The sequence below is a fragment of the Nesoenas mayeri genome, assembly GCF_963082525.1.
Source record: "Nesoenas mayeri genome assembly, chromosome: 12".
NCBI classification, from domain to species: domain Eukaryota; kingdom Metazoa; phylum Chordata; class Aves; order Columbiformes; family Columbidae; genus Nesoenas; species Nesoenas mayeri.
In genome coordinates, this window is record NC_137547.1 from 3888491 (window position 1) to 3914565 (window position 26075).

A 26075-nucleotide genomic window follows, 5' to 3' on the forward strand; every position below is an offset into this window, starting at 1 on the left:
CCTGTCCCCGTAGCCAATGCGAATTGTGCTTGCTGAGAGGAGTGCTGTGAGTGGGCGGCTGGCCAGTAGGGCGCGGCGTTGTTGCGGGGGGCGGGGCCTGGTAGGTGTGTGGGGCGGGCTGGGCGGCGTGCGGCCGGGGAGGGGCGCGGCCGGTGCTGCTGCCTCCGCCCGCCATGAACTCCCTGGACCAGGCTGAGGGTGAGTGCGCGGCTCGCAGCCAGCACGGACCTGCCGCTCCGGCGCGCCGGGACCTCTCGCCCCCGTGGGTGGGTTGCCTGAGCGCGCTGCCTCCTCACTCTGAAGCGGGCCCTGCCGCGGCGCGGCCCTGAGGGGGTGAGGCGGCCTCGGGAGGCCTCGGCTCCCGCCCCGCTGCACTCCCGGCGTTCCTGCTCGGCCCGGACAGGCGAGCTGGGGCGGGGTCTGCGGAGCCGCCTCCGCCGCGGGGCCGGACGGCTGCTGCCCTCCGGGCGCCCCGAGGGGAGGCCTGTGCTGGGGGGCCGTGTGCGGGCCCGCCCGCCGCCCTCTGGGGAGGAGCTGCCCCATGGGCCTCGTCTGGCGCTGCCTCTTCTCAGCAAGGCTTTCGCTCATTAAAATCCGCTTGTGCTGCCGCTACTGCTTCTCCACTCGTGGGGTTCTACGCGAGATGTGTTTCATTGGGGTGTGAGTCCCATCTAACGCACTAGACGTTAGGGCTTCTGTGGCTTTTGAAGAACGTGGCCTCGAATAGCCCTCTCTTGTCTGCCAACATCGATGGTTTGGGTTACAAGGTCTATGAAGTTATGGTTTGCAGGGTGTGAAAATCCTGAAAGGAGTTTTTAATGTCAGAAAATAAGACCGGTAAAGACTTTTAAAATGCGTCAGTGTCTCAGACTCAGCGGGTGTTCTCTAGCAGACACCAGGGGCTCGTCAACAGCAGCGATAGTCCGGTGCTGTCACGGCTTTGTTGCTATGTCTCTACAAGCTGTAGGCATTTAAGAAATGCGCCGTGCTAGTTACAGCTGCCAAAGTGATAAACTCAGAGAAAGTTTAGAACATGGGTATCCAAAGATGCGTTTAAATTCCTGATTTCTGAAGGATTTTTTTTTTCTGTTTTTATTGTAACGCTGTCTACATTATGTGTTTTCTTTAGAGCTGTGTTATCAATAGCTTAATTTTATGCCTCCAGGGTGCTTTTTCTCAAGTAGCAGGTTTTTATGGGATGCCTCATCTTCCCCCTCTCACTTCAGTGACTAGTCAGGGGTTTGTGCTAGTCAGGGAATGGTTAATTAGCTTTAATTGCTGGCAGTGGCTTAGCTTCCTCAGATGGGAGGTGGAGGACAGGCCATAGCTACCAGGCTGCTGGCAGTAATTAAGACTAGTTAACTGTTCTGTGGCTGAAGTCAAGATGCTGTAATCTTCCCCCGTGAATTCACCTGCAAACCACTTAGGAGTGAATTTATAGTTTAGAAAACTACCTTAGTAATTATAATAGTAGGTATATTTCTTATAATCTTATTCTCTAATTGCTTTATTACGGTAAATAATTTAGCAATAGGGAGAAAAAAATCTAGATTGATGCTAACTGAAACGCTTTAGCTGAAAGTGAAGTTAATGCTAATAAAAACTCCAGGGAGAATTCTGGCTTTGACTGGAATGTTGTCAAATGTTGGCCTTGTTGAACAGAAGCTTAAATCTTAGATAGACTTCAGGTGAAACAGCTCCTTGTAGACAAACATTGGGAGGTTGGCTAAGGTCTGGTTTTTTTTGTTTTTAAATAAATTAAGAGTATGAACTGAAATGCTGCTTAGTATTTAACAGCAATTTCAATGGAAACACCATGGGAGAACGATGGCAATGAGTAGAAAGGCCTGTCCAGAGGAAAAAAAATTAGTTGGGCTAGTGTTTGCTGTGGTTTTTTATGTGTGTATATATATGTATATCATGGCATTAAAACTTTGTATAATACAAAAAATTCCTTGAATAGCTGGCAAATGACCAACTTGGGTTTTTTTTAAACTATTTTTATTACTATTTTATATATAATAGAACTTAATGGTCTCCTGATGTCCTTAATACTCCAAAACATGAGACTTTATTCTGTGTGGAGGGGCTCTTTAACCTATTCTAGATCTAACTCTCAGTGTTTTTAAAGATGTCTAAAATGATTTCTCAGCTATTATAGATTTTCTTTTCTGTAAGTGGGTGTTTTTTGCATTTAATGTAACTCCATCATTGTATTTTTTAGCTAAAATTGTGTGAAGCTGCTTTGACAGTGCTTTTATTGCATCTAAATGATCATTGCATCGGTTTTCTCTGCCTATTTAAGAAATGGGTGTGCATAGGGAAAAAGTTCATTCCTTTTATCTTTTACATTAAAATTTGACTCAATAGATGAAGATCTAATTATGCCTGATATACATCCTTCCCAGATCTCAAAGCTTTTGAAAGAAGACTTACTGAATATATTGCCTGTTTGCAACCAGCTACAGGACGTTGGAGAAGTAAGTTTGTTTTTCCAAGGCATACACAGGATTCTCTCTTTCAAGCTTTTTAGATTTACCAGTGTCCATCTTTGATTTATGTTTGCCTAAACAAAAATCTGTGCTTAAACTGTCTTTAAAATTTCTGTGCCATATATTCAAACACTCTGCAACAAGATGATAAAAGATACCAAATTAATACTTTAACGTGAGTAGGAAAGATGAGATAAAGATTGAATTGGCTCAAGACTGCATTATTCTGGAAATAGTTGAGTTAGTAAGTTGTTGTATTTATTATGGTTTTGTTTATGTGGTATTTTGGTTTTGGGGGGCTTTTTTTGGTTTGTTTTCTTTTTTTTGAAGGCTCAGACTTCCCAGACAGTCACTATAGTTACTTGAACTAAATACGATTGGGTAAAATAGTCCCTATAAAATTGAAGATGAAAATGTTCCAGCAGTGTGCCTTAAGGGCAGAATACGTCTTCATCTCTGTTCTAACAGGAAAGTTTGAAAGAGGGGGGAAGGCAAAAAATGCCACAGATTTGCTGCCAACATTGGCATCTGTGTTAGAAAGAGACTGCCTTTTTTTTTGTTCTAAAGTTCCACTGAGGTTTCCATACTCAAAGAATACAGATGCTTTTTAGACCATCTAAAAGAGCATCTTTCTCTTGAGAAGCCAAGAGATTAATCTCAAATGAAGGAACTGAGGGAATGGCTAAAAATTAAAAACTTAAAAAGCAAAAACAAACAAACACCCCACCCCAAACCACAACCAAACACCACTCCCAGCCCCCTGGTTTCACAGCAGTTGGGAGGAAAGCAGATATTTCTAAGTAGATCTGTGCAACTTGTGCACACCTACTATAGGAATGTATTTAGCTTCCAGAATTGCTGTTTACTGTCAGATATAAGTAAAACAAAACAAACCACCAAACAACAGCAACAACAACAAAACCTGGAAACTTCTAAGCACATTTAAATGAAATTTGCTTATTGTGTTCATGAGCTAACTTTTTCCGCTAACTGCTTGTTTTGCTAGTTTTGTAATTCATTTAGAAAAGGGACTTTTAACTTTAATTATAATGGGGCATTTAACCCAATGTTAACTTTTCCTCCTGTTATCCTGGAAAAAAACAAGTATTTATATAAAGAAGTTCTATGCTTTTGATAGATCTTTTCCAACTTTCTTTTGAAAACAACTTGTTAGGGTTATTTTTTTAATATTGTAATATCAGTAATGAATATTCAACTCTATAATAAATTATAGCAGTCTTACAAACCTGAAATTAGCATTTCGTTAATATCTGGGGTTTGTTTTCAGTTTCTTTCCTATGATCCTAAAGACTGGTAACTCTGGGTCTTCTCTTATTTTTGTGTGTGCCGTTTTTTGTTTTCCTTCTCCCTCCGCAATCAATAAAGGACTTTATTTGCATCTGGAACTTCAGAGTCTACAGAAAACACTCAGAACTGCCAAATGTTCAGTGAAAGCTGCTAGGCTTAATGGGTGTGCAATAGAATATGAGCTTTCTCTACCATCAGATTTGTTCTCTTTCCTTTTTCCATCAACACCCATTCCCTAACCTTTTGTAGTCTCTGAAAATCAATCCAGTTACTCTAATATGTATCTAGCATCATTCATTTAGAGCCAGTTGATAAATTCTCCCTAAGCCATTCTGGATGTGCAGAGGTTTTTGTTAATCTTCACGTGCTAATGCTAACATGCCTTCAGATTCCCATTTAAGTTTTGTGGGTTTTTAATCTATGTCAGTTTTTCTTGCTTGTAATCATGTTGATTGGGGTGGGGAGCATAACATAACCTCGACGTGCTAGTGAAAGTGCTGCTGCTAATGCCTCAGGCTCTTCTTGTGGGGACAGAAGCTTTAGTTCTACTCTGTGATTTAATGATGCTGCATTTCTGTTGCCCCGACTGCATAGCATATTGAGTATTTGGTACAACTCTTGCTCCAGTCTTCCAACTCATATTTTTGCTAACCATGTTATTTTAGAAACTTTCATTTCTTCAAAGCATCATGGTGTTTTTACTTTACAGAATTTAGATTTTGGTACCTACTTGTCCTGTCCAGGAAACATGTGCAGAATCTTTATGGTTTCACATAATAGCAGTTTCTTTGCCTGTTTTAATTTCTGCCTTCCAAGTAGAAGCTTTTCCTCTCTCAAAAGTGAGTGAAGAAATAAATATTTAAGAGCTACTGCTAAAAAGTAACTGCTTTTTAATAGGAGTTTCTGACTCTCATTCTTTGCTTTATCAGTGATTCTGATAGTGGTATCAGTCTGCACAGCTACTGGTGCTTGGAACTGGTTGATAGACCCGGAGACACAAAAGGTAAAGATCGTGCTAATCCCAAATGTCTGTGTCATAGCTTGGTGTTGCAGCCAAGTGGTACAGTATCTTGAAAACGAAAAGGCAAAAGGGGGTTTTGCAGTGAAACTGAGAGATCAGTTTTAGTTAAGCTCTCAAGCTGTCTGGAATTGTTGTGGAGTATGTCCTGGGACAATGCCTCCCAGAATGCTACACCTTGAAAGTTTAGCTGGGGAATCGTTCACAAATACTTAGAAATGGCTAGAAGCAGTATTTTTATTTTTTAATGAAATGAACTAGGCAGCAATTTTTTAATGTTTTAGAAAGTATCTAGTGGGACTAATCTGATTTCTCTCCTAGGTGTCATTTTTCACATCACTTTGGAATCACCCATTTTTCACAATTAGCTGTATTACCCTAATAGGCTTGTTCTTCGCTGGAATTCATAAAAGAGTGGTGGCACCATCAATGTATCCTTCCATCATGGCTGTCAGGTTAAATGCACTGTAGTTGCTGCTGTTATTGAAGCCTGTGCTAATACTGCTAATACTGCCTTTTCATTTTTGACTTGCTCTGTGCCCAAGTGTTATTTGCTTTCCTTGACACAACCCACACAGTATAGCGGCCCGATGTCGAACTGTTTTGGCAGAATATAATATGTCCTGTGATGATGTAAGTGTCAGTGGTTCATTGACTAAACCTTGTTTTTTGAAAAAATTCAGATATTTCGAAAAGGCGTACAGTTTTGTGTGTGTGTTTGTTTGTTTGTTTTCCCTCTGAACAGCACTTGTATACACCTTAACAAATTCTGTGTGTCTGTAAAACTGGGATGCAGAATAGTTGGTATTGTTCTGTGTGTCATTTTAAACTCAGCCTGTAAAATTCAACATGAAGTGCAATTGTTGGGCTCAGTTTTCAGGATCTAAACTTATTTTTCTTTTTCTATCTTGCAGACTGGAAAATTAATTTTGAAACCTAGGCCTCATGTTCAATAAGGGCTGTCTTCCTTCAGTTTTTTCCACTGCCATGGAAACCAAAAATGACCCTTTTCAAGGTAGTGTGACAGCAAAAAAACAACAGGACTGGTTGTCACTGCCTGGGAGTGAAAGTCTTACACAGTTGACAGTGAAAGTGTGCAATATTACTTTCTTGACTATTTATCCAAATTCTTTGTTACCACATTATCAGTGCTTTTGCTACTTCTGATTACCTCTTTTTCAGTATTAGTGTCACTTTTTTACTTCAGCTAGAATGGAACATACAGGTGAAGTATGTTAATCGGCTATGAAGTTGAACTTGAAAATCAGACCTCATTTGTGTTGTGTCTTTGTAAACTGTTGTAAATAGCAGATCGATGCCAACGTTCAGGAAAAGAAGTAATATTTGCTGTATGGATTTGTTTTCTTTTCATGAACAGTATTGAACACTCACCATTCCCACGATGTTTTATTAGCACACTTCCTCATTACAGCTGTCCTCGTCTCCTGGCCACTCTTTTTGGAATGGGTTAAAAGGCTCGCAGAGACTGTCCGTGCTGGAGAAAACTGGTCTTCTTCTTAAGAACTTTGCAAATGTATCAAGGATCACATTTGTCCAATTGTATATATAGTGCACCAGCCACTTTCATTGTGGTCACATGTAGCTCCTTGTTTGATCTGGTTCACAACACCGCTCTTTTAAGATTTTAATATTTTAAAAATTGTCTTAAATATGCCTGTATCTTCCCGATTATAAGGTTGTACTGTATCTTAACTCCACATGACCATTCTGTGTGGGTTTTTATGCTGTGGTAGTCTGAATATGAAAGTAGTACTGCAAACGTATAACTGCATTGGTGAAGAAGATACAAAGAGTGCCACAATAAAATAGCAAAATCTCTTATTCAGAGTGTTAAAAACAAGGCATGGATGTTATAATACATGAAGTCTAACTTTTAAATAGCTGCAATTGTAAAGAGTTTTGAGTTAAGGTGCCTTTTTAATTGTTTCAAACTCTTTTAATTGACTAAAACTGCAAAGCTTTTGCAACTTAGGTAACTCTGAGTACAAGGCAGGCTGTCTTTTAAAGGCAGCCTGCTGATGGAACTTTGAGTTGAGACATTAACAATTGTCTCCTGTGTTTTTTCCAGTAAGTCTTCTGCCCATCCATTACTTTTAACTGCTGTATATTTTGTAGGTAAATATGTATAAAATAAATTCTTTGTATAAACGGATGTTATTTTTTTGTACCGTGCAAATGCAGATCTCAAATGAACGCTGAAGACCTTCACAAGTTTATAGCTGAAGTCTGTAACTTTCATACCGGACCAGCCTTTCCTGTATTTGATGTGGTTCTTATAGTCTAAGATACTGACACCAGAGAGAAAGTCCTTCCACTTTCCCATCCTCCAGGTCACTCCCGCCTCTGTAAGTGCTGTTAGAGGAAACTCTTTCACTCGACATTTACGTTGGTTGAGATTTTTGACCTGGGGAAACAGCCGGAGTGACGCGATCGTGTCCTCGAACACGCGGCGGCCGCTGCAGCTGCCCGGCTCGCAGGCCTGCGCGGGTCTCACTGCTTTAGGGCCGGTGTGCGGGGCGGCCGGTGTGCGGGGCGGCCGGTGTGCGGGGCGGCCGGTGTGCGGGGCGGCCGGTGTGCGGGGCGGCCGGTGTGCGGGGCGGCCGGTGCCGTCCTGTGCCCCGGTCCGGGCGGTGGCGGCGCGGGGCGGGCCCGGCCGCGGCTGCGCCTGCGCGGGGCTGCACACGTGGGTGCGCCGGCGCCGAGCGGTGGCCGCGGAGCCATGGGCAAGAGCCGGGCGCGGCGGTTCCGTAGAGCCCCCTTCTCCCCCGCCGGCCCCGAGCAGCGCCGCGACGGGGAGGGGGACCCCGAGGACGAGCCGGCCGCGGAGCTGCTGGAGAAGGTGCGGGCGGGAAGCGGCCGCCGGCCGGGGGAGGAGGGCGGGGTCGGTACGATCCCCGTTCGGGGCCGGCGGCAGCGGGGCAGCGCCGGGACGCGGCGCGGTGGGGCTGTGCCCGCCGCTGAGGGGAGCGGTGAGGTCTCGATCCTCCCCGGCGGGGACGGGACGGTGCGGGGCGGCCCTGCAGCCGCTGCCGCCGCGTCGCTTCTCCGCGTCACGGCTGCGCCCGCGGGCGGCTCGGCGGGGAGGGGCGGCGGCTCCGCTCTCCCCGCACCCGCCCGGGCTCCCGTTCTGCTTCCTGAGCCGTTCGGAGGGGCTGGAGTGGGGCAGGGGCTGCTCTGAGCCCCCGGCCCGGTTTTGGGGCTGCTTTGGTCCCGTTTGCCCGGTGGAGGGTTTTTCTACAGAGCGATGAGCCCAATACCTAGAAGTAAACAGTAACTGACAGAAAATGTTGAAGACGATTGGGTTTGGCCACTTGTTGGCCACATTCCTGGTGTTGATTTAAGTATTACAGATGAAAACTAAAGCTCTTCCTGCCCATGTGACTTAAGTATCACAAATAAAGTTTTCCTTTAAGTAAATAAATGCCCTTTGTTCACTTCACCTGACTGAAATCATTGAATTAATCACTGCTTGATTATTCTTCTGAACGAACCTACTTAGTCCTAAAAAAAAAAAAGGAAATGAAAAAAATGCTTAAATGCACAGGTGAGGATGAACTGCGAGACCTTCGTCAGTTTCAGTGGGGCAGGCTCTGATGTACCACTCTTTCCCACTCTGCTCTGCAGCAGATGCTTGTCTTTCCTGTTACGATATCAATGAACACCATGACTTTGTAGGATAGGCACTTCTGCTGCTTTATTATCTTTACGGTTTGCAATTCTTACATCTCACCTAAACCTCTGTTATGGGTCAAGTCAGTGTTGTCTTGTGGACACAGAGAGCGCTTTTTCCATATCTTTAAGCAGATGTTTTTAGTCTGAAGGCTATCAGGTTTGGTTTTTATTGATTATTGAGTTGTTCTTTATGGCAGCATATGTTATGTCTCTTATACTTCCTTGATGGTATTTCCCCCCATTTTGCTTTAAGCTTGGTAATCAAAAGTAGATATGAGGTCTCACCAGTGGCAGCTAGTGTAAAATCTGTGTTTGAACTATGGCTCTCTTGTCAAACACTCAGAATGGTATCTATCTAGTCACATAGTCAACACACATAGCCCAGGCAAAGAATTATACACTTCTACGGAAATTAGAAGCTCTTGATTCCATTCAGGAGCAGTAAAAGAGCAGCTACAGTGCCAGGCCTGCAAATCAAAAGACAGATGATTTTTTTCACTCAATAAAAACTTCGAGCTACCATTTCTCTCTCCTCTAATCTGCCCTATTTGTGTCTCCCAGCTGCAGCATCCGAGCGCTGAAATGAGAGAGTTTGCCTGTGCCAGTATTTCCAAGCTATTGCAGCAGCAGCACGTTATCCCAGCCTTTCTGCAGAGAGACGTCGTCCGGTGCTTAGGACCACTGCTGATGGATCACAGCTTAGCTGTTCGCGAGACGGCTGCCGGCGCTCTCCGGTAAGCGATTGATAATATTCAGAGTTAGAGTGGTAAAGAAAAGAGTGGGGTTTTGCTGTGAAAAGCTGTGAACTTGAGTGCCAGCCTCTCTTGCTTCAACTCCGTTTTGAGTATGTATGCCTCAATTGAAGGCCCTGAAAGAGCAGCTTTTCTTGCTCCCGTAGGCTGCCCCGAGACTTTAATCAGGAGCAGGATTTAAGTTAGTTACTACCATTTTATCTGCTCCTGGTGGAATGCACTGCTTTCTATCCTTATGTTAGGAAAACAAACAAACCAACCAAAAAAACCAAACCACCAGTACTATGAAGAAATATAGAGAACCTGCATGCTGTTAGTATGGCATTTTGTGTCTTGATATCACTGTGGGAGCCTTGGGTTAGTTAGAGAATGCACATAGCTGGCTTTTTGAGAAACTTGTAAATATTGAACAGCATCACTTTGCGTTGGTATTTTGCATTAACAGAATCACAGAATATCAGGGATTGTAAGGGACCTGGAAAGCTCATCCAGCCCAATTCCCCCGCTGGAGCAGGAACACCCAGATGAGGTTACACAGGAAGGTGTCCAGGCGGGTTGGAATGTCTGCACAGAAGGAGACTCCACAACCTCCCTGGGCAGCCTGGGCCAGGCTCTGCCACCCTCACCCCCAACAAGTTGCTTCTCCTCTTTCAGTGGAACCTCCTGTGTTCCAGTTTGCACCCATTGCCCCTTGTCCTGTCACTGGCTGTCACCGAGAAGAGCCTGGCTCCATCCTCCTGACACTCCCCCTTTCCATATTGATCCCCAGGAATGAGTCCCCCCTCAGTGTCCTCTTGTCCAGCTCCAGAGCCCCAGCTCCCTCAGCCTTTCCTCACACGGGAGATGCTCCACTCCCTGCAGCATCTTGGTGGCTGCGCTGGACTCTCTGCAGCAGTTCCCTGTCCTGCTGGAACTGAGGGGCCACAGCTGGACACAAGATTCCAGGTGTGGTCTCCCCAGGGCAGAGCAGAGGGGCAGGAGAACCTCTCTGACCTACTGACCACCCCCTTCTAACCCACCCCAGGTCTCATTGGCTTCCTGGCCACAAGGGCCCAGTGCTGGCTCATGGTCACCCTGCTGTCCCCAGAACCCCCAGGTCCTACCTACAGCTTGCTTTATTTGTACAAACATGTAATGCTAATACTTTTTAACATTCATGTTGTATCTTATACTGAGTAACTCCCAACAGAATTCATGTTTGAGTACAGATAAGCTTCCTAGTTACATGAATTATTTTTCTTCTGACACCAAAGTTATTGTGTTAGGAAGGTGGAAGACTAAAGTTACCGGTGAAGCAGATAGATTTTATAAAACAAAAAGCAACATATTCTTCAGACAAGAGTACCAAATACATGTCTTCTTGGAACATTCTTGGAAAGTATTGTATCTGATCCAAGACATTTTCTTTTACCCAGAAATCTGAGTGCTTGTGGAGGATTTGAAGTCTGTGATGACATGGTGACGAAAGACATCATGACACCCCTTGTTGCGCTTCTGAAAGAGGTATGTCTATTCTGATTTTAAAACTGATCCAGCTGTTGAGTTATTCCATTTTCAAAAATAGTTCAATTTTTGTAGCTCTTATCAAGATAAAATATTTGATAGATCTTTTAAAAGAATGTTTCAGTAGGTTTAATAGTAAGAAAAATATTCCAGAGATTTCAAGCCACCTCCTGACCTGCTCACTTGGGCCTGTGGTGAGGTTTGCTGCCTAGGATGATTATTGAGAAAACAGTCTGGAGATTTTGGGCGTGGAATGTCGGTCAAGGCATGTCTGTTCTGTCAGTCAAGATCCTGATGCAACGTTTGTGTGGCAGCATTATTGTAGTGAGGCTTTTTTGGTAAGCAATTTTGTCTAAAAGAAAGCTTGGATGTACAGCTGGGCAGTTACTGCTAGTGTAGAATAATCTGTACTGAATACCTGTTCTTTGTTTGGTCCAGGTGTTGCCGTGCAGTTTGGAAATTGCATTGAATACTGTCGCCTGCTGTCTTTATATGAGCAGCGTTGAGCAATACCATAACTTTCTGTATGTTTCTTCCACGTTTTAGAATATTATTGTATTATTGTAAAGCACAGTGAGATATTAGCTGAATTAGTCTTTGTGATTAGAAAGAATGGTTGAAAATTGTGTACAGACTGTGTGAGCAAGAAACAGCATTTCAGGTTCTAAAATTGCTAAGTATTTCTTTATTAAAAATCCTTCTGAAGACTATTGAAAGCAAAGCAAGTACTTTCAGAGTCTTTCTACAAGAGAAAAAAAATAATCAATGATTCAGTTCCATCGTGGCCCAGTTCTCATAGAGAAAAGGAAACTAGTCAGGTTTTGTGATGATAAACACTTAATGAAAGATCTCTCTATTCACTGCTGCTAATGTGTAAAGCGTTTGCTTTTCTCTTGGCTTGTCAGTTTCCCAACCCTGGTTCTCTTGTTTGGTTGTAGTGTAGCACTGGACTGGATGCCAACCAGCTCTCTCCAAAGAAATGCAGAGTGATGAACAAAAATTATATTGAAGACATAGCCAATGAGGCTATCAACTTGCTGTGGAATGTATGGTAAGTGCCTTTTAGAAGAGCTAAATTAAATTGTTCCTGAAAAAGAACATGGTAATTGCGGCAGAGAGACTGCCCTTGCATGGAAATATATATTCTGCTGCTGATTCTGATTTCTGATTGTGTTGCTCCTACGTGTACCTTGCTTAATAAACAGCAAGTCTTCATCTGATCTGAAATCCAAGTTTATCTTCTACTGGAAATTACTTTTGTAAGTGAAGGATTCTAAAAGGGCACAAAAGCCGGTCATTAGCTTTAGGACAGTGACAAAGTTTTCTTTCTGTGGGTTGTTTATTCTAAATTCTGATATTGTTTTCTGAATGTGTTCTGCCATAGTCTCCTGTACAGTTTGGGTTCTGGGGTCTCGCATGCGGTCCGTGTAGATCTGTATGGTGATATGGGAGATGGAGAAAATTAAATTCTGACCAGTGGACTCCAGTGCTCTGGGAATATGAGAAGCTTTTTTATTACTTTCTCCCTCTGCAGATCATCCCAAAAGTTAATATTAAATGTTTGGACAAACTATCCCTTAGTGACTGAGGCACTGATACAAATCTACTTGATTTTATGAGAAAGAATGTGAATAGTTCAATTAGTAGTTTACATTGGAAACACTGAGTAGAGAAAGAGCAATTGCAACACTATTAATACAGAAGTGGCTGTAAACATTGAAGTGATACAAACCTATTCTGAAAGTTCTCCTTGAATTTTGTGTGTTGTTTTTCTTTGGTTTGCAGCAGCTCCACATCATTATACACTTTGGTCCATACAGAATTTAATTTTGCTCTGTACAGTGTTTCTGTGGAGCTGTCTCCGTGTCTGTCCGTACAGTGTGGCTGCTGGCTTCAGGCCTTACTTGTGAATTGGGTTTTTTTTAGGGGTTGGAATCTAGAACAGTACAGAAACTGCTTGCTCAGCACCTTGCACAGAATACATGGCCCCTTCTAACTCCGAACAACGTTTTGTTGTTGGTTTTTTTTTGCTTTTTGTTTTTTTATTGCGTTTGTACACAGAAGTGCTTTGGAACAGGAACTACAATCATTAAGTGTGCTATAAATCACTTCTGTATTTTGAACTTTGTGGCAATGACCGTGAACTGCTGACTTCATTGCAGAGTTTGGTACTGGTAAAACTGGGGCTGGTATTGGTGCTGAGCCATACTATTTTCAAAAGGCAGTTTTGGAAGACCCTTGTAGCTAGCTAAGTCCCATGCTTTTTTAGTTTGAATTTGTCTTGTATCCATGCATTACTTTAAAAGTGAGAATAGCTGTCAAAACTTGAAGAAACACAAACCCCGCTGTTAGATAATTAAATGTCACATGTATCATTGACTTAGTGTGCATTTCTGAATGTTGAGTGGTCATTTTCTCTAGTAAGTGACTATTTTGTTGCACAAGGCAGCAGCCGCTGTGCTGCTGTGGGTTTGTGGATAAAGGCTTCCAGGCTTCCACGCTGCGGAAAGCCCTGTAGAATTGATCAGAACCTTGGTAACAAAGGATAGCTCTAATGTGCAATTCTTAGGTGGGTTTTTAAAATGTAGTAGTGAGGACATGTTACTGAAAATGTTGTGACAGTAATTTTTCCTGGGGAAAGTGATTTATTAATTTTTTCTATGCATTAGTGAATGCAACAATACTGCGGTGTCCATATTCAATAAAGAAGGATGTCTGGAGGATGTGTTACATTGCATGAAGAAATTCTCCACAAATGTGGATCTGGCTATTTCAGTAGGTAAGTGGTAAAAAGAGAAGATTAAGATTTAAAGGTATTTTTTTCCTCTACCATATGAATGTAACACTGTTGTCACATCCCTTGCACAACACACCTGCCTTAGCATTGCTTAAACTTTACCCTGAATAGAAGACTTGGAGTTCCTTTCTGAACAGCACATCGTTCAGAAGCTGATAACTATTGTGCTTGTTTTCAGTCCAAAGGAGAATGGCTTATTTGTGGTTACACGGGAGGAAAAATATTGTGGAAAGAAACCTCTAGATGGCGGCTATGTCTTTCATTTCTTTCTGTGGTTTTGGTAATGAAGGGTTTAATTTGTAGAGCAAAGGACATAGTATATCTAAAAATACCCCAAACAACTCCTATTGCTTTCAACGTGTTTTTATTATTAGCATTGTTATGATAGTCTTACAATGGTCTTGCAGGTGGATGTGTTTGCAACATTTTTTGCTGTTTTCCCTAGCTGGTATACAATGGAGAAATTGAATTTTGAGCAGCTGTAATTAATAGGGATAGTCCCATGCCTGGTGTGCTACTGTCCTCACCTGTTTTATGTACAGGTTTGCCAGAGAATATCTTTTAATCAAAACCACAGTTCATGAAGGACAGTGTTGTACCATTACATGATGCAGCGTGAAATGTTTTCTCCCGTGTCTGTGTTTCATCACTCCAGCTTTCAGACAGATAATGCTTTCTCATTAGGAGAGTGAAAGCCGCTATTGGGTTTGTTAATTACTGTTGTTGTTTGCTGCAGCAAACTGCTTGCAGGCAGTGACAGAAGATAACCCGGATCTTCTTTCTTCATTCAATGCTTCTGCACAACAAGTCTTGGAAACGGTGCTGTTGTGTCCAGAGAGCACAATGAAGCATGTCCTGCTGAGGACACTCATAGCAGGTACGGTGCTCGGGGTGTCTGTGGCTTCGTGATGGAGAGCACGGAATGCAAAGGAGGGTGGGAAGGACACAATTGGAATTGTTTGGATCTTAGGTGTAGATTTTTACCTCAGATTCTCTACTCCACGTTCTTCTTTTCACCTCAAATGCTTAAATGTGGTGATTTTTTGATTTTTGAGTGTAATAAATTAATTTTGAGAAGCCTTCGAAAATGGTTACCTCATGTGGATTTGTTATCACAGGTAAAAAATGTCACCAAGATGGCTTGTCATAAATATTGTGTGTATCCTTACATGCCGAAATTTACTTATGCCCACATCATGAGCTTAATTTTTACAAATTAGTGTATGAAGTGCTAAACAGAAAAAAAATACAAGTCTGTAGAGAAAAGACTTGAAGATTCTTACTGTAATACAAGCAGTGATTATTTTTAACTAGTGGAGGCTGTGTCCTTACCAAATGTATGACTGCTACAGAGCTGGGGATTGCGTACTTTAACAGATTTTATATTTCAACTATCTCGTGTTTAGGCACTATCTGGAATATCAAGGATTCCATTCCACCAGGCAGCCTGGGAAGCATGGTTAATGCAATCCTGAAGATATTTTCAGAAGCATTGGCAATAGACGCTGGTGAAACAATTATTCATATGCACGAAGCTGAAAAAAACAGGTTAAAACTTGCTGTAGAGGCAGAAACTGATGAAAACATGAGTGACGTTATAGACAACAGTGTTTTGAGCGAAGATGATAACATGGAAGAAATACCAAAAGGGAAAGTCGGAAGAGAAAACAATGTTTCCGACCTGCTTCCAGTAAGTGTGGGGCTGGCGCTCGGGCAGCCGGCGCGTTGGGCTGAGCGTTGGGCTGGGCTTAGCCTGAGTCTTAAGCCAGAGTAGCTACCTACTGGTGTTACCAATCCAAATAGCTGGGCTATTTTAGCTAAAACTTCAAAGCTGAGCATAGAGAGTTTCAACCAACTTGTTCAAATGTGAGGAAGTTGTACGGTACGTCAGGAAAGCACGTTTCCATTATTTTCCTGCAGTGGAAGGTGTGGGTGTGTCTGACACTTGTAGCTAGTGCAGGAGTTCTGAGCTCTGCGTAGGGCGAGACTTGTAATGGGTGTAACCATCCCATCACGAGTGGAGGTGGCACAGGGGTTAACGAATGCCTTCACTATTGCACACATTAAATGAGTGACGGAAATACATGTTTCTGTTAAGGCTTTAGCTAACATCAGGTAATCTTGTCCATTACAACTTCAGTGCAGGTGGCATTTCTTAAAGGGAAAATTTGTTCTGAGGCATCCAGCAGACAGGTGATAGGTTTTGTTTGCCTTTTTTTTTTTAATGCGAAGGGGTGAGAAGAGGAAACGGCTGGATTGTATTTTTAACTGACAGCGCAAGTACTTTAAATTGTGCTGAAATGTTTTATTGGTTCATATTTTTCTATTTTTAGTTTGATAAGTGGGAACTGAAGGAAGTGACAGCCTTACTGATGGCTCAGCAGACCGCTCTAGAAATCATTGTTAATATGTGCTGCGCTGAAGGTTTGTAGCAATCTCTTCCATTGCAAGTGTTGTGGTGCATTTTGTTTCTGGAACACAACATGTTTAATTTGCTGTTTGGTGATCATTGCTTTTAAGGGTGAGTGCACGTAGGCTTGTCGCTCATATCCTCATCTAGGGGGCAGATTGGATTGTAATTTCTAGTACTAATTTAAGTGGTTATTTTTCTCATTTAAATAATTTCTATCACTTCCATATTTTTTTGCATGCTACTACATGTGCCAACGTTTAAGAACAAACTTGTGTTGAAGAGATATTTCCTAAAAAGTATTACAGCTAAATCTTTGTTCAGTTAGAGCATCATCTGAATGTTCATCTGATACAGTGTAGGTGTGAATCCTATTGCAGGAGTGGGACATGATTTTTTTTAAGCAGGTAAGTCTTCGAGTTTTGATTTAGTTTTGATAGCTACAAGCATTGCAAAAGAAAGGAGAGAGCTTTTGATGCCGATCTGGCAGCAGTGCGGATTCAGGCTGTTCAGAGTTCCACCTTTGTGTGCTTTTTCGGACGAGGGAGAAAGACTGTTGCTCTGGGGGCAGTAGGAAATAGTACTGTATATCTTCTATGAACTCTGATACTCAGTTTTGATAGCTTTTCTCCAAATCCTTAGGAATACAAATAAATGATTCTCAAATTCTGTGTAAAATGTACAGCCCCCCAACCCAAAAAAGTCTTCCAAAACCTGAAAATTGTAATTGCTAGTATAGTTTGTAAGCCTGATGCTGTAGTAATTGTGTAGGAGATAACTTCCTAACTAAATCTTTCAGATTCTAATAAAATCTGCAGTAATACCCAGATATTCCCAATGGTGATTTTTCTTTTCTCTTGCAGCGCAGGGATATTCTGCACCTAGAATATGAAGTGCCTTTCATAACTGCATTTCTCATCTAATGAGCTGTAATTCATAAGCTCTCCCCTTTAATTGGAAAATCTCTTGTGGATAAACTGCATATTCTGCCATTCACTCAGCGTAATGTAAGGTTGATTGTGTTGTATTTCACTTCAGTACTTTACCCATTCACGGACAGAAAGAAACACAGTCTGTAGAAATTAAGAGGAATCCAGAGGCAGCTGTTCATTTAATTTTGAAGTTATTTGAGGACTAAAATAGCTTTAGCCATTCTGCTGCATTCACATAAATGCTCAGCTTGCCACAGAGCTGAAGGAAATCACCAGGCTGGCAGGAACTGGGATTTCCTGAGCGCCGGTGGCATCTGGCAGCAGTGACATGAGACCCCAGCATTGCTGTCCAGTCTGTAGGTTACCAGCGCTAGTTAAGATAGGATTTCCTTTGGAAATACTTCTATATTTCCAAGAACATTTGAAGAAGCCTGACTTTAGTTACGGGCTGATGTTCCAGATTCCAGTTGCTCACTGCAAACACAGGACTGTTGTCTTTGTGATTGCTGAATTGCGTGCTCAGTTCATATAGGTATCATTTAGTTTTCAAATGAGATTTTGCTTTGCTTTATAAAGATGCAGGTGGATTATTTTGGTTTTTTTTTTTACAAGAAGCAAGAGAGTGAAAGTGGGATGTCAGCTTTGTTGTTGCTGCTGTGGGCTGATTATGCACAAATGACAACTGTTTTCTCATGCAAAGGCTATTAACACTAGCATATTCTGGCTATAGAATTAATTGGACATTACTATAGGCAAAAGAAGATGCCCATGTGGTCAAGTTGCCACAGCCCGATGAGTTACTTTGCATCAGATAAGCGGTAGTTGTCATCTTCAAATAAAATCTTAAGCTGCTGCACAGTGCAGGTGAAATTCCTTCCTTAGACCAGAGGTGTCAAATTCATGATCACCGAGGGCCACATCAGCCTTGCATTTGCCTTCAAAGGACCAAGTGTCATTTTAGGACTTTATAAATGTAAATGCTCCTACATTTACACAGTCCTAAAATGACATCCAGACCTTTGAAGGCAGTTTGACACCCCTGCTGTAGACCTTTCTTGCTGTATTTTAAGTGAATGAATTTGTCATTCACTTTTGTCACAGAGAAAACACGTGGTTATTAGCATAGCTACTGCAGTACTTTGTTCTCATGAGAATCGGTGCTGTCAGACAAAATTACTTGGGCGCTTGTTTCATCCCTGATTTCTGAGCAACCTGATCTCGGTGAAGATGTCCCCGTTCATGGCAGGGGGTTGGACTAGATGAGCTTTGAAGGTCCCTTCCAACCCAAACTATTCTATAATCCTATGATATTTTTTCATCATAGTTAAATATCCTGAGCTATGTACACAGGCAGAGCTTTCACCTCTTGGTGAGGAGGATCCGTCCAACCCGTAGACTTAGGACTTGCGTAAACACCAGTATCGCACCCGTTAAAATGTAACCAGCTTTAAAACAAATTTAGATAAATCAGTGTGAACCCTGTGGATGTAGATATATCAGCTTAAATACAAATGATGGATGTAGCTTGTGCTTGTCAGGCTGAGTCTGCCATGAGCCATGGACTGATGATTCACTTTGCAGTAGCTGTGCCCCCGGTAACACCACCTCAGCCCCTCTCCCCTTACACATCTGTAGTAGAGGAAATCCTGTGAGTATTAACCTACTTCAGGTTTGTAACTGTAAACCTAGTTTAATTCACTTGCTGTGGAGAGAGCACCATCTTCATCCGGCCCATTTGTGCCTGGTCAGAGGGCATCTGAGAAAACAGGTGCCTTAAACTGACTGCACTTAGTAAACAAGTTCACTTAAACCGGTGTATTTGTATGCTTGAACCTACCTCAAAAAGTAAAATGGTACAATCGTAAAATATTAGTAAATGCTTTACAAAATGTTTCTTCCGCACCTTTTTTGATATCTTGAAGTGAAGCATAGTTAATACCAGAGAGTGAAGTACCCGTGTATGAAGAATCTCTCTCATAACAATGCTTGTTGCCTGAGTGAATACGAAACAAATACTTTTTCTTTTAATACAACTTAAACAGAAGCAGTATAATATTTAGAACTGTGGCTTGATGGCGCTTGGTTTGTGTGGATTTCATTAGAGCCTTCATTAAAGACTCCTAAAGCAAGAGGTGGAGCCAAGGATGATTGAGAAGCAGGATACCCCTTGCAGCAGTGCTGTTACGTGTACAAGTCTGTCTTCTGTTCTCAGATCCCTCAGATGATGAATGGGAAGAGCTCTCCAGCAGTGATGAAAGCGACTTGTTTATGGAAAACTCGTACAATGAAGGGAGTGGGCTGCTAATGTCACCCCTGTGCCTCTCTGATGAGGTTAACTCAGCGTTTCTGAACAACCTCATTCCAAAGAAGGTATTGCCTTTCCTTTTATTTCCAACACGTGGTACAGTCTTTTGCTTCTGCCCGATTTGTATTCCAGGGTAGGCAAGTTATCCCAATCCATCTGGAGAAAAAGAATATCTTTTTAAAAATGAGTTTAGCTTCACTTTTTTTTGGCCTAGAGGTGGAGCATCATCACATGAGCTGTCTTGACCTAAATAATTTCTTCATGTAAGTGAGAATAGAAGGATCACGTGTTTCAGAAATCGGGTGCTTATTTTAATTATTATTTTCCAAAAACACAAAGGTGGTTATTCCTTGATTTGGACATGAAAGAAATCCCAGATTTCCATATTAAGTGAGATGGAAGATAATGCATGTGAATGGCAGCAGTCAGCACCAAAGTAGTGCAAGATCCTTTTTCCGCCTGTTTTATACACAGTGTCTGAAGTACAATATTTGACACAGACAAGAATTCAAATGTCCTTGTTTCAGAGCTGTTTTGCTCATTCTTATTTAGGGTTGCGAAGATGAAATTCATCATTTGAATCAGTTATTGCGCTACTTCAGCAGTGCGCTATTATAGAATTCTGACCCAAAGCATCAAGGTGCAAGATGAAAACATTGAAGGCTTTTTGAACTCAGTACCAAGTGTTCTAAGTTTCGTGGCAAGGTCTTTTAGACTTGCAGCTGGCTGAAAATTTGGTAACAGAAGCTGTAAGAAGAAAGGTCTAAATAATAAAAAAAATAGCAGAGACCTAGAAAATCACTTTTGTTCGGTACAGTTCGATACTTACACTATGCTAAACCCAGGTACAGTTGCACCATTGGGTAACTGAGGAAGAGTCTGACATTTTTATTAGGTGAGACACTTGCTACCTGAAATGTTTTGAAATATGTAGGTTGAAGTATCTGTTTGATGTTAAACTAAAATTTCAGTCTTCCCCCCGAAACACACCTTAAAAAGCAAACACCAAGCTTTATTGCTAAATCTTTCTTTTTCCCCTCCCCAGATTCTTGAAAAAACTGCTTTTCCGAACAGTGTTGCTCTAGACATCTGTATGCACAATCCGTCTTGGAAACCATTAATTAAAAAGTAGGAATTTCATTGTCTCTCTTGTTTTTCATGTATATTCAGTTGTTTTAGAACTCTTAGAAGGATTGCCCATCTTTGGGTTACTTTTAAGATGTGGCCAATGGCAGATCCGATACATGATTTTGAATAGATACAAATGTTTGTGTAAATTGAACACTGGATCGCAGCCTTATTTAATTCTAGATTGTTCTTTGTCTTTTGACGTGTGTTTTCCAATGGCTCTCCTAAGTGCATTTGGTGTTTGTTCCAGGCTGAATGCCGTGCAGTGTCGAGCTTTGACGTGTCTTCACAGCATTTTGTTGGTGTCGGACGTGGATTGTCTGGGAGGAGCTTCAGCACTTCAGTCCCTTGCAGAGCATCTCTCGCAGCTAGTTTTTTCTAAAACGGGTAAGATGGTTAGTAAGGGGGGCTTGCTGACCTATTGCATATAGGTATAAGGTCGCCGCGTACATTGTTAAGTTTTAATGTCATTTTATTACTAATTTTATCCCTCTGGTCTTTCAAAATAAGGATACTGCGTGTTGGAAATGTGCTGATAAAACAGTGTATCCTGATGTGTTTATCCAAATTGCATCTTGACGCTTCATGTCTGTGTGTTCCTGCAGAAAGTCACTAGGTTAGTGCTTGAATCCTCTGAGACCAGAACTGCTTGCTTGGTCATATTTGTGACAATAGCAGTTTGTCATCAATCAGACAAGCCATGAAGAAGATGAGATGTTTTCATTTTAAATGTGCAAACTTGCCTGAATAGCCGTGTGAAAAGAAGGGTCTCTAGCACAGTCTTTCACATCATTTTTTCTAGGAATCTTACAAAATCGTGGCAAAGGTGATTGTTGCAAAAATCTCCAGAATGTACATGCTTATTACAGTAGGGAAGACGGCAGCCGCCTTGTCTCTGGGACATGCTTTATGCATATGGTCGCACAGCTTTATTGAAAATATATTAGTAATATGAAAATGCGCCAAGTTTTTATGACCAAATATTAAAGTTGCTTAACATCCTGTTATGGTGGTGGTTCAATTTCAGTGGAGAAGGCGATAAATTTCAATTCTTCTAAAAATACTATTATAGAAAATCACGTATATCCTGGTAAACACAGTAATGTGTCCACTGTAGTTCCTTCAAGGCATGTTATTTCATACCGATACTGTAAAGGTTTCCCCACAGACCTGCTGGTATTATCAGTATTATTGGATGCTGTAGTGTAGATATGTAGCAGTTAGCATTTCCAGCTGCCTCCTGTAGTGTTACACATAACATCAGCATCATTCCAGTAATACTGTTGGGCCACTTAAGCTATGATCTTTCTGTTACTGATGCAAGAGAAGCTGAACTTAGATGAAAATACAACGACAAACAACAAAAAAAGGAGAAAAAAAATGGTTCCAAGTTGATGATCTGGTTCCCTGACAGGCTGCTTCATTCAGACTATTCTAATAATCTGTTTGCATTTTAAGGTCACTGTTGATGGCTTTTCAAAAAATTAGAGCTATGCTTAGAAGCTGGAAAAGCCTTCCAGCTCTCAAAATCGTCAGAAAGCATTTTTCCCGAGACAGATCGGTTGAAATCCAGCATATGCATGGCTTCGTCATTTCTTGTCTCTTAGAAGCTGGAGAAGCTCCGTTTTCTTCCCTTCCTCCAAGCATCGTCATTTGTAGCCATAAATGTGATGTATGTAGTTCTTATTCGCTGCATAGTATGCCACTGCATTAATGCTTGAAAACGCTTCTGCCTGCGAAACACACTTATTTCTCAGTGCCATTAAAAGCATGTCATCGGTCCATGGGAACACTTACTGAGACCGTTGTTCTCAAAATACTAAAATGCAGGAATTGAAAATAAGTATGAAGACATATGCGAGGAAGTTCACATAAAATAGTTGTCTCATGCTTGAACAGCAGGACTCGCAAGATTTCGGGGTCTACACGTCATGCTTTGCAATAGAATATCCCTAGATGAAGACAGAGCGTGCTAATAAATTAGTTTAATGACCTACATACATTTTCCTTAACAGGCTATGGTTTTAATAGTTAAATGCTATGAAATGGAAGCTGCCAGATAGAGTTGGTAACATATCAACATGTGGTTAGAAGGAATTCTGTGGTTTACAGAGTGAAGAAGAGGTTTAAAGGTCTCGTTGCTTACAGGGGTAGGGAAGAGATACGCTTGAAGTAATGGAGTGTTTCTGCATCTGGAGTAGACCAGAAAATAAGAACACATTAGAGGAAAATGAAAAGCTTAAAGTAGTGCAGAACATGTGCTGAAGATGTTGGCTGGTATCGATGAATTTGTAGTTAAACAAGAATAGCGCAGTGCTTGAATCATACAGTTCTGAAAGGTTATTAAAGCACTGGAAAACACGCTCTTCATGTGAATTGGAAAGTGTCCAGTGTTCTGAGTGTCTAAAAAGCCTGCTTAGAAGACAGAATAAAGGAGCTGAAGTACACAGTCAGCTTCTGTCGCTTTCTGTCGCTGCGTTATGACCTCCCTGTGCTGCCGGCGGAGGTTTGTACCTTGCGTTCGGTCACACAAGTGTCTGCACCAGGGACGTGCCTGAGAAGGAGGAGCAGCTGAATTCAAACAAATCACTATGGTTACAGCCTACAAAGACCAGGCACTGAGAATCCAGCTCTTCCTGTTTGTGGTAGTACCTGAAGGAACAATTAAGGGATTAAAGAATTTGTATTTCTTTGCCTCTTGTATCCTTCACCTTCCTGTTTAACTTTTGGCTCTGGGTTCAATTCCTGGACAGAACTCCTTGCAGACACAGAATTCCTGGAAGCCATAACCAGCGCGCTGAGGGCTCTCCTACAAACAATGGCATCAAAGAACATCTCCCAGGTAAGAGCTGTCAAACTCAAATGCTCTGGTAGGTTCAAATGCATGTGAGATTGCGCTGGAAAGTTTTTGAGACAAAAACATTTAAATGAAGTGCTAAATTTCAGTGACTGTGAACACTGAAAGAACAGATTTAATAGCGTTCATTCTTTATATTTTTCATGGACCAGGAATACTTTTTTATGTATCTTTTCCTTAACGTAAATAGATGAGAGGTATTTCAAAACCAAAACAGCAATAAGGCACGGGTGTTATCATTAGGAGATGGATAGAATGACAAACATTTAGTAATTCAGTGCCTAGAAACATGGATTCTTTACTTCTAGTTGAAGCCAGTTGTCCTTCGGGAATCTTGGTTGGACATGAATTAGTGAGCTAAATCTAGGAATGAAGCACAATAGTTGTTATACAAGCTGTAATACTACATGGTCTGCTGGTCCTTTCTGGCTTTAAACTGAAAAATGAGCTTTTATGCTATAAGTTATAGTGACTTGGAAATAGCTATTGAGCTAGTTAAGTCTGTGAAAGTCCCTTTGATCTCAGAACTTTCTCTTCAGTTTCATACCAGCCTTGGTTATCTTCTGGAAAAAACACCTTGAGAAGTTGAAAGGGAGAATGTAACTGTTTTCTTGCCAGTTGCATTGTTGGAATTCATGTAGTTTTCACAATACAGGACTGTGTTTCTCTGTTACAAATTTGCCTGTGTTCTGTAAAAGCAAATTATTTAAATTTGAAATCCATGAAAATGTAACTATGTGTGTCTGCCTTTTTTTTTTCCCCCTTGCCAAACAGTGCATGACTCCTGAGCAGCTCTTGGCTTTATGTGAGGCTGGTATTCACAGCAGCAACTCCAATGTTAGAGTGAACGTCGTGAGCATCCTTGGAATCTCTGGCAGTGTCCTGGCGAAAGGACAAGATACAGCTGAAACACTAAAGGTGAAAAAGCAAACTTTGCATTGCAAGCCTACAACAGTTTTGATACTTTTATTTCCAATTTTCTTAAGCATTGCTGGAAAAATCAATTTTTATCTCTTGTTTCAGATGATTGGAAAATTTCTTCTTGAGGTTGCTATGAAGGAATCCTCTCTTGTCGTAGCAGGGGAAGCCTTGGATGCACTTTTCGATGTATTTGCAGATGGTAAAGAAGCAGAAAAGGCTGCAGTACAGATCAAGTTGCTCCCAGCACTGAAGGAATTCCAGCCAGTGTTCAAAATGAGGGTAGGCATCAAATGCAGCCAATTCAGGGTCTCAGCACACAGTGTGGGTTAAAATTTTGACACTTGGGCTGATAGAAGATAAAATTAAGCAGGAATATATGGCTTTATAAGATGACCAAGATAAATAAAGCAAATAATTGAATTCCCGATATTCTGCTTTAGAGGAAAGCAAATAGACTTCCCTTGCAGTTTGTGGAACTGTCAAGGTAACAGCGCAGCATCTTCATCACCACCTCAGTGTTATTGATGTCCTAATCACCATGTTGTCCTGAAACCCTTGTAAAAATAAAATAATAATCTTGCAAGTGTCTCTGGAGGAGAAAACAGCTACGCTGGTGGGAGAGAAGTCCCTCTGAAGTTACATTGACATCTTTTGGTTTTAACTTGCTGTAGTTGCAGGTGGACATTTTTGTTCTGTTGGTTAATTAAAATAGATCGTGTATTCCATATCATCAAGAATCACAAGGCCAAAATTCTAAACTGTAGTTTTAAGCACATCTTTGTCTTCACTAACAAATGACCTTCAATTTGTTGTTTCTTTAGTCAGATGAAGACCGAGGGTTGACTTTCAGAGTCTTAAAGCTAAGCGGTATACACACTAAATACACACCTGGCAGTGCTGCTGCTGTTTGGTTAATTAGATGTGCAAGGTCTGTCATAGAAAAAGCTACAGAAAGTAAGTGTTTCAGATTGATGAGTGAAATAGCATGCCAATAGTGGTCTAGATTTAGGCAGAGATGTATTCTAGTAAATTGGCTTATAGAACTAATTGCTGGCTCCGCATGTGCACATGTGAATATGTTGGAGTTCTCAAGGCATGGCTAGCACGCCTTGATATAAAACATGCATACAATTGCTATAAACTGTAGGTGATCTAAAAGGAGAAAATTCTCTATTAGTAAAGCACGTGTTTTTTTGGTTTTACAGATGCGAAAAGAAGGCAAAGGACAATATAGTACAGATCAACTGTGCGTGCTTGACAATGTGAAGATGAATTTGAGAAGATTCATTGCATATCAGGAGACACTAGGGAAAACTTCAACTTGAAACATCAAGGAACTTTACACTAAGGTTTCCCTTATTGAATAATGTTTTCCAAAAATATAACCGTTTTGAACTTTGAAAATGTATTGAGCAGAGCAGTTTTGTTAATGCTGCATTTTTTTTACATTTAGTATTTTTATACTTCTGGGTTGATGCAATATGAAAGTCACATCAGTGTAAAAAAACACAGCATACTTTGAAATTAAGTGTTAGCGGTGATAAGAATGTGCTCTTGCGGTCCTGAGGTCTGCACACAGCACCACCGTCATTGCTCAGAAACCCTCATGCATCCTGGCAGAAAACTGTAACTGCACAAAGTAGTAATTTAGAGAATATTCTCGGTTATGTGGCAGATCAAGAGAAAAACTGTAAGAGCTCAATATGTTTTTCAGGGAATTGAGCAGGGGCAGGATGTTCAGATTTGCTCTTACCTGTTTTTAGAATTGCACGGGCACTTATGGCAAGTTTCCCAAGAGGAGCGTGTGAAGAACGTGTGGATTACTGTCTGTTACTTCATGAGCTTGATCAAAGAGAAGCCTGTTTCAGATTCATTCATGATGAATTCAGTGGAATTTGCTGTGGAAATCAGTGTAAGAGGATCCTACGCTTATATGCAGCTCCCTGGTTTTACTTTATT

General features: G+C 41.5%; 2 protein-coding genes across 7 annotated transcripts; both read left to right on the forward strand.

Moving 5' to 3' along the window:
• The first annotated feature begins 106 nt into the window (after window positions 1-106).
• On the forward strand, window positions 107-7157 carry CNEP1R1 (CTD nuclear envelope phosphatase 1 regulatory subunit 1). 4 transcript variants are annotated; one of them, XR_013922714.1, is made up of 7 exons: window positions 107-198; window positions 2409-2480; window positions 4730-4803; window positions 5140-5249; window positions 5397-5451; window positions 5733-5833; window positions 7021-7157. XR_013922714.1 is itself a non-coding variant. In XM_080352130.1 (6 exons), the coding sequence occupies exons 1-6, from the start codon at window positions 174-176 to the stop codon at window positions 5772-5774; spliced, it is 378 nt and encodes a 125-aa protein (XP_080208256.1). In that variant the 5' UTR covers window positions 107-173; the 3' UTR covers window positions 5775-6985. The 4 variants fall into 4 exon arrangements, 1 of the variants encoding a protein (XP_080208256.1); XR_013922715.1 differs by lacking the exon at window positions 7021-7157 and adding an exon at window positions 6197-6985; XR_013922716.1 differs by lacking the exon at window positions 7021-7157 and adding an exon at window positions 6251-6985.
• HEATR3 (HEAT repeat containing 3) lies at window positions 7049-26054 on the forward strand. Of its 3 annotated transcripts, XM_080352128.1 has the most exons (16): window positions 7555-7678; window positions 9073-9245; window positions 10679-10766; window positions 11705-11817; window positions 13436-13545; window positions 14300-14440; window positions 14970-15253; window positions 15897-15987; window positions 19118-19275; window positions 20256-20338; window positions 20589-20725; window positions 23092-23180; window positions 23970-24113; window positions 24219-24395; window positions 25322-25465; window positions 25880-26054. In XM_080352128.1, the coding sequence occupies exons 1-15, from the start codon at window positions 7559-7561 to the stop codon at window positions 25439-25441; spliced, it is 2028 nt and encodes a 675-aa protein (XP_080208254.1). In that variant the 5' UTR covers window positions 7555-7558; the 3' UTR covers window positions 25442-25465; window positions 25880-26054. The 3 variants fall into 3 exon arrangements, with proteins under 3 accessions (XP_080208255.1, XP_080208254.1, XP_080208253.1); XM_080352129.1 differs by lacking the exon at window positions 7555-7678 and adding an exon at window positions 7049-7184 and having other exon boundaries at window positions 25322-26054; XM_080352127.1 differs by having other exon boundaries at window positions 25322-26054.
• The last annotated feature ends 21 nt before the right edge of the window (window positions 26055-26075 follow it).

What these genes read in the sequence shown, in the direction of transcription:
- CNEP1R1 (XM_080352130.1), top strand. Translation starts at nt 174, where the DNA reads ATGAACTCCCTGGACCAGGCTGAGG. An exon ending in CTCCCTGGACCAGGCTGAGG is followed by an intron (nt 199 to 2,408) that starts GTGAGTGCGCGG and finishes CATCCTTCCCAG; the next exon opens with ATCTCAAAGCTTTTGAAAGA. An exon ending in TAGACCCGGAGACACAAAAG is followed by an intron (nt 4,804 to 5,139) that starts GTAAAGATCGTG and finishes TTTCTCTCCTAG; the next exon opens with GTGTCATTTTTCACATCACT.
- HEATR3 (XM_080352127.1), top strand. Translation starts at nt 7,559, where the DNA reads ATGGGCAAGAGCCGGGCGCGGCGGTTCCGTAGAGCCCCCTTCTCCCCC. An exon ending in CATCAAAGAACATCTCCCAG is followed by an intron (nt 23,181 to 23,969) that starts GTAAGAGCTGTC and finishes CTTGCCAAACAG; the next exon opens with TGCATGACTCCTGAGCAGCT. An exon ending in AGCCAGTGTTCAAAATGAGG is followed by an intron (nt 24,396 to 25,321) that starts GTAGGCATCAAA and finishes TTGGTTTTACAG; the next exon opens with ATGCGAAAAGAAGGCAAAGG.